This window comes from Dromiciops gliroides, chromosome 5 (assembly GCF_019393635.1).
Source record: "Dromiciops gliroides isolate mDroGli1 chromosome 5, mDroGli1.pri, whole genome shotgun sequence".
In the NCBI taxonomy this organism is placed as follows: Eukaryota; Metazoa; Chordata; class Mammalia; order Microbiotheria; family Microbiotheriidae; genus Dromiciops; species Dromiciops gliroides.
Window position 1 is genome coordinate 118083861 of NC_057865.1, and position 17352 is coordinate 118101212.

At 40.3% G+C, this 17352-nt stretch overlaps 1 protein-coding gene across 2 annotated transcripts in view; it reads left to right on the forward strand.

Moving 5' to 3' along the window:
• Positions 1-2275: 2275 nt before the first annotated feature.
• The window catches only part of RBM28 (RNA binding motif protein 28), a 42755-nt gene continuing 27678 nt past the window's right edge, over positions 2276-17352 (forward strand). For both annotated transcript variants that reach the window (XM_043967847.1, XM_043967848.1), the window contains exons 1-8: positions 2276-2501; positions 11260-11418; positions 11890-11996; positions 12434-12509; positions 13052-13144; positions 14453-14521; positions 15654-15804; positions 16330-16466. In XM_043967847.1, the coding sequence (XP_043823782.1) occupies positions 2384-2501; positions 11260-11418; positions 11890-11996; positions 12434-12509; positions 13052-13144; positions 14453-14521; positions 15654-15804; positions 16330-16466 (910 nt within the window). In that variant the 5' untranslated portion in view covers positions 2276-2383. The remainder of the gene's footprint in view (positions 2502-11259; positions 11419-11889; positions 11997-12433; positions 12510-13051; positions 13145-14452; positions 14522-15653; positions 15805-16329; positions 16467-17352) is intronic.

The following is a 17352-nucleotide window of genomic DNA, read 5'->3' on the forward strand; positions in this document are numbered from 1 at the left end:
AACAGTCAAAAGAGTGAAAAAAATTGCTATTGCACCAGTTTTGGCAGTAAGCATTTATTATTTGTTTTGGGGTGGGGTTTTTTTTGGTGAGGCAATTGGGGTTAAGTGACTTGCCCATGGTCACACAGCTAGTAAGTGTTAAGTGCCTAAGGCCAGATTTGAACTCAGGTCCTCCTGAATCCAGGGTTGGTGCTTTAACCACTGTGCCACCTAGCTGCCCCAGTAAACATTTATTATTAATTAATATTATATATCGGTATTGACCGAGCATCTCCTAACTCCTCATGGTCTCCGGCCTTCAGACCTACATTGCTCCTGAGAAGCAGGCAAGAGAGAGGGACCGTGGCATGGTCAAGAGTTTTAACTTCTTTAGAGATGGGTCATTATATTTGATCAAAACTAATTGGTTAGCATCATTCAGTTCCACTGATTGACATGTCTTGAGGGTGGTCTAAATTAAAATGAATTCTACAGATAACATCAGAGAAGAGTAGGCAAAAGACCCTAGCTGAGGGCAAAGTCCAGTGTCTAAGAGTGGTGCTTCACTAAGCTTCTGGGGGTGGGGGGGAGAAAGGACTGAAACTGATCTCTGGGTCCCCCTTAGAAATCCATTATTAATAATTATTTTCTCACAAGGGTTAGTGCATGTATATGTGTATGTTGGGAGTTTCTTCTGCACATAGAATTTCCAACTACTCCTGTCTCCTTTATCTGATTTAAGCCCATGTCTGTCCATCTCTTCTTATTCTGGTGGTGATTGTGTTAATTGGTGCAAATATCTGTTTTACATGTCATGCTGTTCTCTGAATAATGACATCTGAATGGAGGTTTGGTCATAGGATCATAATTTAGAACTAGAAGAACTTCAGAGATCATTTAATCCAGGGATTCTTAATTTGGGGACTAGTCTACTTGTTTTAAAAAATACATATTTTGATAACTATTTCAATATAGTTTTCTTTTGTAAACCTGTGCATTTTATTTTGAGCATTAAAAAACAGTATTTGGAGGAGTTCTTAGGTTTCAGTAGACCAATAAAGGGATCCAAGACATTAAAAAGGTCAAGAATCTCTGATCTAATCCAACCCCATCATTTTACAGAAGAGGAAACATAGAGGTTATTATATTTTCAATACTTTGGTTCAAGGCATCTTTTTTCTTTTCTTTTCTTTTCTTTTGCTTCTTTGCAGAGGTAGTGGAGTATGAGTATGGAATACTGCATAGAATATTCAACGTAGTTGATGTATTGTTTATTTTTCCTGAACTGTTTTTTCTCTTATTTTTTGACATCCGAAATGAGGAAGGGGGAGAGATATATTGGAAGATGTAAAAGCAAAAAATATCAATACAAACCACCAACCAAACAAACATATACTTTGTTCCGTCTCATGGATAGGCGAACAATCTGCAAATATATGTTCTAAGGAGGGTGAGCAGAGAAGCACCCCCCTCATTTTACTGATGATTGTGGCACTGGGAAAGTGATTTGCCTAAGGTTACGGGGTAGTTAAATATAAGAAATGGGATTTTAACCCCAGTTTTCTTCAGAGTCGGTGCTCTCGCATTTTATTAAGTGCTTCCCCCAAATATATCGTCAGTGTGAGATTGTATGCCATGGGTATGGGTCCACCCTCACCCCTTGACTTTTACTAATGCTTGTTGTCGTTCATTCAGTTGTGTCCAACTCTTAGTGACCCCGTGGACCCTATTGTCCATAGGGTTTTCTTGGCAAAGGATATTGGAGCTGTTTGCCATCCCTGAATCTGGGAGTCCGCGGACCCAAGCTCGAACCCAACCTCTGCCACTTGCCCTCTCTGTGTCCTTGCACAAGACAAGGGCCTCAGTTTCCCCTTCTGTGGACGGGAATGTTGATCTTTAAGGTCCTTTCTAGCTCTTCCCACGAGCGGGACTAGATGGCCAGATGCCACATGGCATCCCTGAAACATGGGGTGGAAATATACATTAAAGAACAGGAAGTCGTCAATTACTTAGGTAATATGGAGGGCGTAGGTCCGGAGAAGAGGTGAGTTATTGAGCTGAAAACAAACAAACAAACAAAAAAACAAAAAAACTCAACTCCGACCCAACAGGAGGCGCAAGCATGGGAGTAGACCAGAGAGGCTGGGGCGGGAACTCTTCCCGGAGCCGGGTTAGGTTAGCGCCCCCTTGCGGCGGCCTAGGGAGCAGCCCAGGTCTTGTCGGAACTGCTTTCTCCCAGTCCCCGCGCTTTCAGCCGGACGCTTTTCTTTGGCGGGCACTTCCGGCCCGGCTCGCGGCTAAAATGGCGGAGCCGGCGTGCTGAAGGCTTTCCGTCTCGGCGTGCGTGCTCTCTTCACGGTTCCCTGGTCGTTCTGAGCACGCGCGGTTCCTGCTTTTCGGCGCGATGGCGGGTCAGACCCTGTTCGTGGGGCGCCTCCCGGCCTCGGCCAGCACCCCGCAGCTGGAGAGTCTCTTCAGTCAAGTGGGGCCAGTGAAGCAATGTTTCGTGGTCACCGAGAAAGGTAGGGAGTGCGGGGGTGGTGGTGGTGGAGGCTGTGTCTCCGGACTGCAGGGGTGGGAGGGACATCTCTCTTCCTCTCCGCTCCCCCTTCCCCACCGCCAGGGGCCCCGGATGGCCCACATCCTAGGGGGCGTGTTAGGGGCCTGGGGAGAGGGATGGAAATGGGACTGCTCACTGGCCGGAGAGAGGCCTGGGGGATAAACCGGAAGTGGTGGGCGGGAGGGGAGGGGGAGAAGAGAGACAGAAGATGAGAGGCCGAGAGGAGGGGACAGAGAGAGGAGATGAGAGACAGACAGAAGATGGGAGGCGGGGGGGGGGGGGGAGAGGAGGGACAGGGACACAGAGAGGAGAGGAACTGAGAGAAGATGAGAGGCATAGAGAGAAGGAGGGGGGAGAGAAACAGGGAGACAGAAAGAGGAGAGATAGAGAAGAAAGAGACGGGAGGGCGAGAGAGGAGAGACAGATACAGGGATAGAGACAGAGAGAGGAGATGAGAGATAGGGAGGCAGAGAAGAAGGAGAGACAGGAGGGAGAGGAGAGAGACAGACAGGAGAGGGACTGAGAGAGGAGATGAGAGACAGGGAGAAGGAGGGTGGGGAGAGAGACAGGAAGACAGAGAAGAAGAAACACAGAGGAGGGACAGGAACACACAGAAAGAGAGACAGAAAGACAGGGAAGAAGAAGAGAGAGGGAGACAGAAAGAGAAAGGGAGAGGGAGAGACAGAGGAGAGAGAGCCTACAGGTTTGAAAGCAGGAGCTTTGTGTCGGGCAGTTAGCATAGTATATAGCACTTATTGAATGCTTAATGAATATTTGTTGATTGAGAGTGATTTCTGCAAACTTTATAGCAGGGGTTCTTTGTTTTGTTTTGTTTGTTCTTTTTTTTAGTGTGGCAATTGGGGTTAAGTGACTTGCCCAGGGTCCCACAGCTAGTAAGTGTTAAGTGTCTGAGGCTGGATTTGAACTCAGGTCCTCCTGAATCCAGGGCCAGTGCTTTATCTACTGCGCTACCTAGCTGCGCCTGTAGGGGTTCTTATAAACTTTTTTGTGTCATGGACCCCTTTGGTATTCTGGCGAAGCTTATAGATCCCTTCTCACAATATTGTTTGAAATGCATAAAAGGCATAAGATGACAAAAGAAACCAATTCTATTGAAATAGTTACCAAAATGTTAAAAAAGTAAGTATATAGCTCCCCAGGTTAAGAACCACTGATTTAAAAGAAAGGGGACAGGCCCTTTTCCCCCCAGTCTCCTTCTCCAACATACATTTTTTCTTTTTCTTCTCTGAGGGGCAGAAGTACTTGAAAAGGAGGGAGTCGGACCTGGGACCTCTTTTCTTTTTTATGTAACTTTTATTTTACATTTTAAAATAATTACCAAGTATTTAATTTTCTCTCTCTCACCTTCTCCATCACCTTGAAAAAGAAAAGGAAAATCCTAATAACAAATATGTATAGTCAAGCAAGATTAAATCTCTACCCCTGACATGTTGAAAAAAATCTGTGTCTCATTTTGCATCTTGTCTTGTGTTTTCTATGTGTAAGTGGTAGCATGCTTCATCATCTGTCCTTTGGAACCATGGTTGGCCAGTACATTGTTGAGAGTTCTTAAGGCCTTCAACATTATTTTTATTTACAGTGTTGTTATTGTATAAATTGTTCTTCTGATTCTGCTCCCTTCTCTCTGCGTCACTTCATAAGTCTAAGTTTCACAGAAATGATTCCCTTCATAATTTCATTTCTTCTGGTGCAATACTATTCCATTATTTTTGTAATCATATTAAATGTATAATTTGTTCAGCCATTTCCTAATGGATGACATGCCCTCCCAGTTCTTTGCCACTATAGAAAAAGCTGCTAGAAATATTTTTGTACATAAAAGACCTTTTTGTACGTAAAATACCTTTTCACAGGGGCAGCTAGGTGGCCCAGTGGATAAATCACTGGCCTTGGATTCAGGAGGACCTGAGTTCAAAGCCAGCCTCAGACACTTGACAGTTAACTAGCTGTGTGACCCTGGGCAAGTCACTTAACCCTCATTCCCTGCAAAAACAAAAACAAAAACACTTGGATTTTTAAAAAAAGTAATGTTGAGCCAAGCCTCCTCCCTCTTGTACTTGTAAAATTGATATTTTGGGGCAGCTAGGTGGCACAGTGGATAGACCACTGGCCCTGGAGTCAGGAATACCTGAGTTCAAATCCAGCCTCAGACACTTAACACTTACTAGATGTGTGACCCTGGGCATGTCACTTAACCCCAATTGCCTCACTAAAAAACAAAACAAATTAAAAAATTACCTTTTCACATATATATTTATTATATATATATTATATATATATAATATATATATATATTTATATATATATATTTTTAGTCTCTTTGGTGCTATAGCTCCAGTGAACTGGGAGTTTTTTCTCAACCTGATACTGGCTTGCGTGGATTCAGTAGGGAGGTGGAAGAATGAGAGGGGAGCCAGTCTTAAGAAGTTCATTTCCCTTTTCTCCATACTGTCTTGGGTACCCAGAATGGGGTACATGCCCAGAGCAGCTAGGTGTGTCAGCTGAATCACCAAAGAAGTTCGTGTAGGTGGCAGCAGGAGGACTGTTGGGAAATCAGCATCACATAGATGTTGTGCCCTGGCAGATCAGAAACCTCTATATCAGATGAGTAACAGGGAAAACTGCCTCTCTAATAATCACCCATATCCCAAACTTCTATTTTTGTTAGGGCACCATTGCCAATCTGACTACTGCTAATAGGACTGAGTGTTGTGTGAGCCATAACATCTATTTATATCTTTGCTCTTTTAAGTAGACACACACAAGCAAGAGAGTGGGGCTGCAAGACAACAGGGCAGACTAAATCCTTGGCATTTGGTTTTCGTGGCTTAGCATTTCATTGTAGAGACTAGTATTTCCATGCAGTCTTACCTGAAACTGCAGAAATGTGCTTTATTTTTCCTGTTCACCTGTATTTATGTTTCCCCATCTTTTTTTTTTTTCCTCTTCCCTTCTCTTTGAATCAGGAAGAGTATGGATGTACATTGGATGTACATAAGGAATATTTCTTTTATACCTTTTATATATGGGGGCAGATTTTTACCATGTGTGTTAAGTACCAGACCCAAAGCCTCAGCAGGTTCTGTTGCTTTTTCCAAAGCCATGGAACTCTGCACATTGAGCTTCTGGACAGCTCCCAGTCCCAGAATCATCTTTTTGTCTCTGCTAAGCAGAGCAGGGTCTGATCCGGCTGGTCCTGTTTCCTTAATTGTGAACAGACAAATTAACATATGAGTGTCTTCACTTAGAAAGGAAACAAACTATGTTGTGCTGCCAGATAATGAGATCTAATTGGATTATATGGTCAATCACCTGTTTGCAGGGCTCTTGTACAGGATAAGTATATAGTGCAACCATATGGGAAGTGCTTTTGAATTCTGTTTCTTTTTTTGATGTTAGGCAAAATGATGTGATTTGTACCTTTCTGACAGGGTTGACCTTTAGACGATATGGTTTTTTAGAAAGTTAAGTCTTCTTTCATCCTTTTAGAGGAAAAGGGGTGTAGGCTTATTTTAGCTTAAAATGTAAGCCATAAAAATGTGTTTCAGTGGTGTCCAACTCTTTGTGACCCCATTTGGGATTTTCTTGGCAGAGATACTGGAGTGGTTTGCCATTTCCTTCTTCAGCTCATTTTACAGATGGGGAAACTGAGGTCAACAGGATTAAGTGAGGTCAACAAAGTCACATAGCTTGTTAGTGCGTGAGGTTGGATTTAAATTTAGGTTGTCCTGACTCCAGGCCTAGCACTCTATCCACCTGACCACCTAGCTGCCCTTAAAATGTGAGTATATAACATCTTTAAAATGCCATACAATAGTTTATTGATCACCAAAATTAATTTGAAAATTGGATGTGATAATTTGCATGAAACACTAATGAGTGTTCCAAAAAAGAGACAATGGTACTTAGAGCTAGAAGAGACCTTCCATGATTATCTCATCCAACTCCCCCATTTTACCAACAGGGAAACTGAGGACCAGAGAGACTAAATGAGTTGCTTAGGGTCATATAGATAATGCTTGGGATTCACACAAAAGTCTTCTGACACCCAATTCAATTCTCTTTCTATTATAACACATAAATGCTGATGGTCCCCCTCTGACCCTGGTAACTGGGGAGAAAATGATGCCTGGTAGAAAGATCATGGTCCTGTCAATCAAGGGACCAGGCCATGCTTTGAGCTCACTGTAAAACTTTTCTTTCGACAGTCTCTGCTTCGAGTCATTTATCTTTTCTGTTTCTTATTTTGGGATAATTGGGGAAAAAATTACCCAATTTCCTTGATCTTTTCCAACCTAATCTTTTCCTGTATAATTCTGAGTCTAGCTCATCCATACTTGTTCAGAGTGTACATGCTGATGGTCTAATTCAACTGGTTGCTTATCTAGCTTAATGTGATAATCTGGACAATGTGTGCTTTTAATCTTTTATTTTTTTTTTCATAATGGATGGATTCTTTTATGTTACTTAGATTTCATTGAAAGGGATTTGTAGTATTCAAAGTTTATGGAATTTATAAGTTGTCAGCTGTAAGTAGAAGCATTTTGAAGAGCTTTGCCATTAGTAGGACAGCTTTCCCTTTTCTGGATTTTACCAAATAGGATCATAGGTTTAGAGGACGTAATTGTTTGACCCCTTCCTTTTACAGATGAGGAAACTTAAGTGACTTGTTCAGGCTTAAACAGGTAATAAGTAACAGAACTAGGATTTGAACCCATGTCCTCTGATTTCAGATCCAATAATCTTCTTCTGTTTTAAGCTGTCTGTAATTTGTGATACTGATGATCACCTTTGAACCTCTATCTTTTTTGGGGGGAGGGCAATTGGGGTTAAGTGACTTGCCCAGGGTCACACAGCTAGTAAGTGTTAAGTGTCTGAGGCTGGATTTGAACTCAGGTCCTCCTGACTCCAGGGCCGGTGCTCTATCCACTGCGCCACCTAGCTGCCCCCTGAACCTCTGTCTTTATGTTTAACTGCTTTGATTGCTGTTCTTACTTAATGGATAATTAAGCAAAGCAATTTCTGTAGTTGTATTTGTGATGGATTCTTCTGTCACTTTGGTATTAGAGGTATTATGGAGGAGAATATTCAGTCCTGTATTTTGCACTTCTACTGTGCAGTTACGAAAATCAGTAAAACCACAGAATAGGAGTTCATATTCTCTATACCTCTTATTTGTGATTCCAAAATTATCATCAGCTGTAGAAAATTGCCCAGAAAATTTCCCTTTTAGTATTTTCATCAATGATACCCTGCATATGTGTGTAAAACATTTTCATAAAGATTTTATAATAATGAGAAATTAGTTATATGGGTCAGAAGTAGCACTGGTATCTTCTCATTGATCTTTGTTCTCCCCACTATATGCACTATTTACCATCTTTTCCATTCTTCTGAAATGTTCCTCTTTTTTTTGTTTGAAATCTTCCTCTTTTCAGAACTAATCCATGAATACTTGGTTTTTTTTAATGTTTCATTTTCATTGATATCTTTTTTTAAATAGCATCTTCATGTCTGAATGTTTCTCTTTTCCCCCAGTGAGCCATCCCTTGTAACGAAAAATTTAAAAAAGGAAAAGGAAAAAAAGCAGTTCAGCAAAACTAATACTTCAGCTGAGGCCATGAATGTAAAGTGTTCCTCACGCAGCCCTCTACCCCTGCAAAGAAAGGAAAGAAAGTAGTATTTTCTCATTTCTTTGGGGCCAAGCCTGGTCATTTTAATTACCTATGATTTAGTGTTTTTTAAAAAAATTCTTTCTATATTATTGTGGTCATTGTATATTTTGTTTTCTTAGTTCTGTGTACTTCACCCTGTGTTCTCACAAATCTCCCTTTGGGACACTTTTTTTGTTTGTTTGGTTTTTTTTTTTTTTTGCAGGGCAATGGGGGTTAAGTGACTTGCCCAGGGTCACACAGCTATTGAGTGTCAAGTGTCTGAGGTCGGATTTGAATTCAGGTCCTCCTGAATCCAGGGCTGGTGCTTTATCCACTGCGCCACCTAGCCGCCCCCTCTTTGGGACACTTTTAAATGGATTTCTTTCTTATGTACTTAGTCAGATCTAGTTGCTCTTCTTGATTAAGTGAAGAATTCTTACTGTTTTATTCACATGGTCGTCCACAGAGATACTTTCATTGATTCTACTTAAAAGCTTACTGCACATGTTCATCTTAAAAAAAAAAAAGGATTGATACATTTTGTTTTGTTTGTTTGGCGTTTTTTTGCGGGGCAGTGAGGGTTACTTAAGACTTGCCCAGGGTCACACAGCTAGTGTCAAGTGTCTGAAGCTGGATTTGAACTGAGGTCCTCCTGAATCCAAGGCCAGTGCTTTATCCACTGCACCACCTAGCTGTCCCCAATACATTTTGTTCTGGCACAAATATACTACCCAACACTTTGTATCCCCATCACTTAGCACAGAGTAGGCTCGTAATAAATGTTTATTGACTTTCCCATCCCTCTTCTAAGTACTGTTCCTGAAAAAGTTAGTTATTAAAAGAAAAAAAAATGTCTTAATTTTAATAATATGATGCTAAAACTGACTTATTTGACTTGAGCTTTTAGTTTAAGCTTTTTTTTTTTTAGTTTAAGCTTTTAGCTTTTTTAGTTTGTTTTACTAACCCCTCTATATTGACTTTTTAAATGGTTCTTTTGGTTCTGTTTTCTTCACTGAGTTCCTTCATGCAGATCTTCCTTTATTTTTCTGAATTTTTCATTTCTATCATTCCATATGGCACAGTAACATTCCATTACATTAATAGATCTTTTTTTCATCTAGTTTCCAGTCATTGGGTACTCATTTTGTTTCCAGCTTTCTATTATCACAAATAGTGAAAAACACATTTCTTTAGCAACAATATTCTTCTGGCGATTTTTTATGCCCTTGAATCATAGAACATAATAATTTCCTAAAAATTTTTAAACAAGTTATATAAAATGCTCGATTTGAAGGGAATTCTATCTAGGACTAGTTTCTTTAGAGTAATTATCCCTACTTAAATACAGATAGCCCTACATGTATCAACTATATACCAAAAATTATAACATTGTATTTTACAATAAAAGAAAAATCCTGAAACTATCCCATCAGTGAGGAATGCAAGGATTTTTTTTTTGCTTGCTTTTTTTGTGTGTGTGTTTTAGCCATGAGAGTAAGATAACTCATTGGAAAATAAAAATTAAAAATGAATGAACATGCCACTAATGGAAAAAAGGAATATTCTCACAGAGGCAGTTGGTTTTTCCATTTCCTCATTTCCATTTGATAGTTTTTAAAAAATATATTTTTTCAAATAACAAGCATTCATTTTTTCTGATTCCTACCTCCCTATCCACTATTTAAAAAAAATTAATAAATCTATATAAACAAATAAAGCAAATTCTTACTTTGGGCATGTCTAGAAATGTAGGTTTTATTCTGCACCTTGAATCTATCACCTCATCAAGAGGTGGGTAGCATGCTTCATCTATAAATCTTTTAGAATTTTGGTTTGTCATTGCATCCATCAGAATTTTCAAGTCTTTTAAAGTTGTTTTTCTTTATAATAATGTTATTGTTCTCTTGGTTCTGCTTACTTTACTTGTCAGTTCATACAGGCCTTCCTAGCCTTTTCTGAAACCATCCATTTCATCAGTTCTTGTGGGATAATAATTTTCTATTAAATTTATATACTATAATTTGTTTAGCTAGTTCTCATCTGTTTGATTTTGATGAAAACATAGCATTGGCCATTTAGTTAAAAAAACAAGACCCCTCAAATAACCTATTACCATTGTACCTGTATACATATAGTAATTTAGCATTATGCTTGTATACTTTAAGTACAATAAAAGAATGGGGAGGAGAGAGAAAAATCAAAGAAGAGATAAAACTGTACTGGAATAGTTAGGATATGGACAAACTAAATCTTTATTTTGTAATTTTTAATATATTTTCCTTGAGAAGCAGAGTTCTACAGTAAAATAGAAGGTTTCTGGCAAAAGCATCTGTGTACTGCTAGGACAGATTGATTGGACTTTGATCCTCCATTTCTACCTGCCCTAGTATATTTATTTCTTTGTTTGGCTACCCATCAAACTGGAATCTGATCTGCCTAATTGACAAACTTTGTCACAATAGGCTCTTAATTCACCAGGTGTTATGTGCTTCTTAAATTGAAACTGAACCACAGAACCATCTCGCTTCTTGCTCTGCCACTTTCATATTTATTTGGTCATTTTCAGTCTTGACCGCTTTCTACAAGTTTAGAAAGATTTAAAAGTACAATGAACAGAAAGAGTAACGGAAAGATGTGTGTTGTGGGTTTAAGCAGACTGCAGCATATTACCAGCAGTAACTAGCACCCAAGAAATGGCACAGAAGATATTCTCACAGCATAACTGGATAAACTGATCATGTAGTGGGAATAAGAGGCAGCAGATGGAGCAGTACATCGGTATTTCCTGAAACACAAAAATAACAGGAGGGAGACAACATGATACAGCAGCAAACTGTTGGATTTGGATTCAGAGGGCCTGAGTTTGAAAAAGTCTTGATCTGCCACTACCCTTGTGACCTTAAGCAAGTTACTTAACCTCTCTTGGCTGAAGTGTGCCTACTTACTGTGATATAATTTATAGCAGGTCTCCTGCCTTTTTATGAAGATATTTCTGTGGCTTATAACTCCCCCCCCCTCCCTCCCCCATACCCTTTTGCTTTTTAGGCAGTAAGATATGTCGTGGCTTTGGCTATGTCACTTTTTCCATGTTGGAGGATGCTCAGAGGGCCCTCAAAGAAGTTACCACTTTTGAAGGTTGCAAGATCAATGTGACTGTTGCCAAGAGAAAACTAAAGAACAAAACAAAGGAGAAGGAGAAGAAGCGTAAGTTATTAAAGGAGTCAGTTATTGTTTTTGGTGAAGGAAAGTATTGGGATATGAAAAGATAGGTATTGGGGCTCAGAGAGTCTAGAGATTAAGGACTCCAAAATAGCTTCTAATTCTCTAATGCATTCAGGTCTCATTGGCTACTCATTGTATTCCTTCATTTAGTCCTGAAATTGAGAAATTCCTGGGCATAGGCAACTTCATGGAAGGTCTGTCCTATTTTGATGCTATCCTTAGTAAACCTGTGTTTGGATTTTGGTCTTGATTATTTCCCTCAAGGTGTTGATCATGACCCAAGGTATTCTCTGTAGCTCCAGTGTTTCTGTATCCTGGCATTCATTTTTCTGATAGATGTCATCTTAGTTATCATTTCTCTTCCCACATTACTTTCTGCTTGAAATCCTCAGGTTTTTTTTCTGTATAATCAAGGGTGAGTATTTGCTTCTGACCCTTTCTTTTGTCTTCCAGAATGTTCAGTGACTCCACAGGAAGAACCAGAACCAAAGCCCAAGCCTAAAAAAGCAAAAGTAGCTGACAAAAAAGCTAGACTGATCATCCGGAACCTGAGTTTTAAGGTAGGCGTGAGCCGCTGAAGAATCTGAACCTGGTCATCAAATGGGCCTCGTGAGTGCTGGAGAATGTCACCTGTAACACACGCGCATTGTCAGTGGCATCATCGGCCAGCGACAGTGTCAGCAGCTTGTTGTCTTTTTAAAAACGAGTCTTAGCAATAGTGGTATCGAACATGGGATCTGCTTAGATGAAAACCTATGAGAGCACCAAATGCAGAGGAAGGACTGCTTTGGAAGAACATAAGTCCTCCATGGTTTTCTACCCTTTCTGCCATAGATTCTGTAATGAAACACCCCCTTTCCAAAAATCTGATTTTTCTATTCTCTAAAACCGAAAAGTACCTTCATCTTAGTGGACTAAATAAACTCTTAAGAGCTGACCGATGCTTCAGGTTTGTTTGTGGTTACACTCTTTTTATCACTTTGATTTTTATCTTCAGTGTTCAGAAGATGATCTGAAGACCTTGTTTGCTCAGTATGGCACTGTCTTGGAGGTGAACATTCCTAGGAAGCCAGGTACTGATGAGCCTCTCTGCCCATCTTATGAATCAGAATGAAGTCTTCTTTTTTGTTTGTTTTGTTTTGTTTTTGCAGGACAATGAGGGTTAAGTGACTTGCCCAGGGTCACACAGCTAGTAAGTGGCAAGTGTCTGAGGCCAGATTTGAATTCAGGTCCTCCTGAATCCAGGGCCAGTGCTCTATCCACTGCACCACCTAGCTGCCCCCAGAATGAAGTCTTAAAAATATTTAGCTAGCATATGATTTATGTTAGACACTGTCCAGAACACATGTATGAGGTTTTTGCCTTTTCCTTTGGATATTTCAGGATAGATCATATATCTTATTAGTCTTGGGAATATGGTCCTAAAAGATATATTATTTGCCTTGAACTTGGGTCATAGAGCTAACCTCATTCTGGTGGGGGAAAGTACCATTTTAATCTGGAAGGAGGCTCTAGTCAATTAAAAACATTTTTTTCCATCTTTGCAGCTTGTGTTTTTGTGGTCTTACCTTCCAACACTAATTGCTCAGTTACTTGACTTTCTGTCTACTTACAGATGGAAAAATGCGAGGATTTGCTTTTGTTCAGTTCAAGAATCTCTTAGAAGCAGGGAAAGCCTTGAAAGGCACAAACATGAAAGAGATAAAAGGTAGGTCTGCTTTGCCTTCTTTGTCCCATAAAGGCCTAATATATGGTATTTAGGTAAAGTGGCATAACAAGTAAATTTCTTCCTACCTTCTGAAAAATGCAGGGTTTTATGTGTCAGTTTTCACTGTCACCGTATGAACCAGTTTGGTGACATTTTTCTGACAACAGTATCTCTTAATGGTTAAATTTGAAAGTACCAAGGTTACTAAAAGTATCCATTTTCTTGCTCGTCCTTACTTTATATATTTTTAAAACTTTGGCTGGACAAATGACCTAAAACAATTGACAATGGCTGAATATTGGCATTGAGGTAGGATGGGAGTCTTGTATTTCTCTCTCTCTCTCTCTCTCTCTCTCTCTCTCTCTCTCTCTCTCTTTTTTGCGGGACAATGAGGGTTAAGTGACTTGCCCAGGGCCGCACAGCTAGTAAGTGTCAAGTGTCTTGGGCCGGATTTGAACTCAAGATCTTCTGAATCCAGGGCCAGTGTTTCATCCACTACGACACCTAGCTGCCCCGTATTTCTCTCTTTTATGGTGATCTAATCAAATTCTCTTGATTTGTTTTGAAAATTCAGATTTATTGATGCTTCTTTTGTTATGGTTATTTCCATATATATATATATATATCTTTCCCTCTCAATGAGCCCTCCCTTGTAAGGAAAATATACCCAAATTATTAAACAAAAGCAGTGATACAACGTGACATCTCAGTATGAGCTGTGGCTCTAGAGGTACAGTTCCAATAACCCTGTCCTGCTAAATTAACAGTGTGCAAACACTGAAGACATTGGCTGATGATAATAATAACTCATATTTATGTAATACTTTAAGGTTTATAAAGTACTAGCAACTCTGTGAGGTTGCTAGGTTAGATATTTAGCCTTTGCCCTCTCCTTCCCTTTTTAAGTAAAAAAAACCCTCCAGGTCAGAGAATTGAACTGATTTACTTAGGGTCAGAGACAGACTTTGAACAGATCTTCTGTTAGTCCAGTGTTATTTGTCCCCTCCATTTTTCCTTTCTGACATTTCAGTTTCTCCTCTCCCCGGAAACTTGGGGAGTTGGGACATTTCTAATTTCCTATTTCCTTCCAGCCCTCATTGGGGCAGCTGTTGTTGGAGGATGTGTTATATCGTTAAATAGATCTAGATCATAGGCCAATTCTAGAAGTTTTCTGCAGGGGGCAGTACCACCATTCTCTGGGCTGGCAGTTCCTTGTGTCCTGAGGCTAGTAGGCCAAGGGCCCCTCAAAGAAGGGATAGTGTTAAAGGAAGGAAATATTCTTTCTAATGTCCATTCTTTGTGTGGCAGGGCGGACAGTGGCTGTGGATTGGGCTGTGGCCAAAGATAAATATAATGCAACACAATCTTCTACTTCAGGTAAGTGTTTATTAGTTCTCTGGAAAGGATGCTTGGAGTGTCCTTTCTTACCCTCTTGAATTCCTGTCGAATTCCTATCCATCTTTTAAAATTCAAGTGATACCTCCTCATCTCATTATACTACCAACACTTTGTTTAATCTGCTTCCCCTGTAATGTCATGTAGTATTGTGTTTGTTATCTTTGCTCATCGACTTAATTCACAGCATTGCTGAGTAAGTGGATTAAAGAAAATGCTGGTAATGTAGTGAGATCTAGGGATTAACGGACCACAACCTGCAGACTGCACAACAAATACTGGAGGGGCTATGGGAAAAACAGGTACATTAATGCACTATTACTATGTCTCCAAAGTTTTTAAACTGTGCGTGCCCATTTGACTTAGCAATACCATTTGTTTAGCCATACCCCTTTGACCGAGAAAACAAGTAACTTTCAGTTCATGGCCAGCTCAAAAGAGTAGACTTCATGGGAGAGCAAGTTGTGTGACTTTGGTTTAGGATGGTGGTCTTTGGTTTGAGCTTTATGTCAGGCCAAAATAAGGTTTTTGATGCAGACTCTTTTTCTTTATTCTAAGTAAGAATAATGTTCAGTATTTTGGTAGGAAGGGGGAGATTTTTAAAAAGTCGAATGACGAGCCTCACCTTCCATTTAATCTCTTAGCAACTGAAAAAATAAACCCTGAGGAACCTATAAAGCCACTGGGGTTAGATTTTATTATTGTCTTTGATCATTGTATTGCTGAAAAGAGCCAAGTCTTTCACAATTGATCATCACATAAGGTTGCTGTTTCTGTGTACAATGTTCTGGTTCTGCCCACTTCCCTCAGCATCACTCCATTTAAGTTTTTCCAGGTTTTTCTGAAATCTGCCTGCTCATCATTTCTTACAGCACAATAGAATTCCATTACATTCATATACCACAACTTGTTCAGCCATTCCCCAGTTGATGGGCATTCCCTCGATTTCCAGTTCTTTGCCACCATAAAGAGAGCTGCTATAAATATTTTTGTACATGTGGGTCCTTTCCCCTTTTTTATGATCTCTTTGGGATACATACCTTGTAGTGGTATTCGAAAGCTTCTTGGCTTTTTGTGCCAGATGGTCTGTTACATTCCTTACTTCACTTCACAGGTGAGGAGAAGAAAACCACTGAACCCAGACAGCAGGGTGCAAGTCAAGAGGAGGGCAGGGAGGAGGAGGAGGAGGAGGAGGAAGAAGAGGAAGAGGAAGAGGACGATGAGGAAGAATTACAAGTGACCAAGGGAGCAAAGACTCAAAAGAGGTGAGCAGCAAAGCCTTTTTTGCGAATAGAGAGAAGGGTTCTAGTTGGAAGGTTTGCTAATTGTCTTTAGGTAGAGGAACTACAACTTTATTGGTTTGGAGACAGAATTGATTTGTCTGGTGAAACCAGGAAGGCCTCTTGACTGGCATAGATTCTTTTGTTTTTGTTTTTGTTTTGTTTTGTTTTTCGTGAGGCAATTGGGGTTAAGTGACTTGCCCAGGGTCACACAGCTAGTAAGTGTCAAGTGTCTGAGGCTGGATTTGAACTCAGGTCCTCCTGAGTTCAGGCCAATGCTCTATCCACTGTGCCACCTAGCTGCCCCCTGGCATAGATTCATTTTTTTTTTTTTAGTGAGGCAATTGGGGTTAAGTGACTTGCCCAAGGTCACACAGCTAGTAAGTGTTAAGTGTCTGAGGCTGGATTTGAACTCAGGTACTCCTGACTCAAGGGTCAGTGCTCTATCCACTGCGCCACCTAGCTGCCCCTCTGGCATAGATTCTTAATTGCTGATGGTTCACTTTTCAGGGAAGGCAAAAGACCACTCTCTTTGGATGCAGAGAGCAGTGAGGAAGATGAAGACAGTGACCTGGAGGACAAAAATAGCAGTGAGGATGAAGAGGAGCAAGATCAGAATGAAGTGGATTCAGATGAAGAAGACCAAGGTTTGCCTAGTAACTGTTTTGTATTGAGTACAGATCTTTACTCATTTATTAAGAAGTCAAGCCAAACACTTTAAATAGGCCCTTCATATTTGTATAAAACTTATTTTAAGAGGCAACTAGGTGGTGCAGTGGATAAAACACTGGCCCTGAATTCAGGAGGACCTGAGTTCAAGTCCTGCCTCAGACACTTGACACTTACTAGCTGTGTGACCATGGACAAGTCACTTAATCCTCATTGCCCTGAAAAAAACCAACAACAACAAACCACAAAAAACAAAACAAAACTTACTTTAAGAAATCTATTTCCTGCTCTGTCACCTTACTCAGAGCTCATTTTTGAGAGGCTGGAGTAGGAAGTATATATGTTGGGAAGGTGAATATTCTTCCCTAGTGAATTAAAAACCTAAATTAAATAGTCATTGGACACTATCCTACTTAAGTGAAATATTCAAGCAGAGAGGGTGATAGCTTAGACATTCAAAAGATTTGTCTACCTCTCACCATGGGTGATACACCTATACCTCATATACACTGTAGGTATTATAGGACCTATTGGAACACTTCTTCCGGGGGGGGGGGGCGGAAATTAGGGTTAAGTGACTTGTCCAGGGTCACACAACTAGTAAGTGTCAAGTGTCTGAAGCCAGATTTGAACTCAGGTTCTCCTGAATCCAGGGCCTGTGCTTTATCCACTGCACCACCTAGCTGCCCCCTGGAACACTTCTTAAAGTTGCAACTGTACTTCCTAAACATGTCAGTGAGAGCTAGGATGATATAGTGACTAAAGGACTGGGATCTGGGAGTCAGAGAGACCTGGGTTCAAATCCTAATGCTGACATCTACTGGCTCTGTGACCCAGGGCAAGTCATTTAACCTCTCAGTAGAC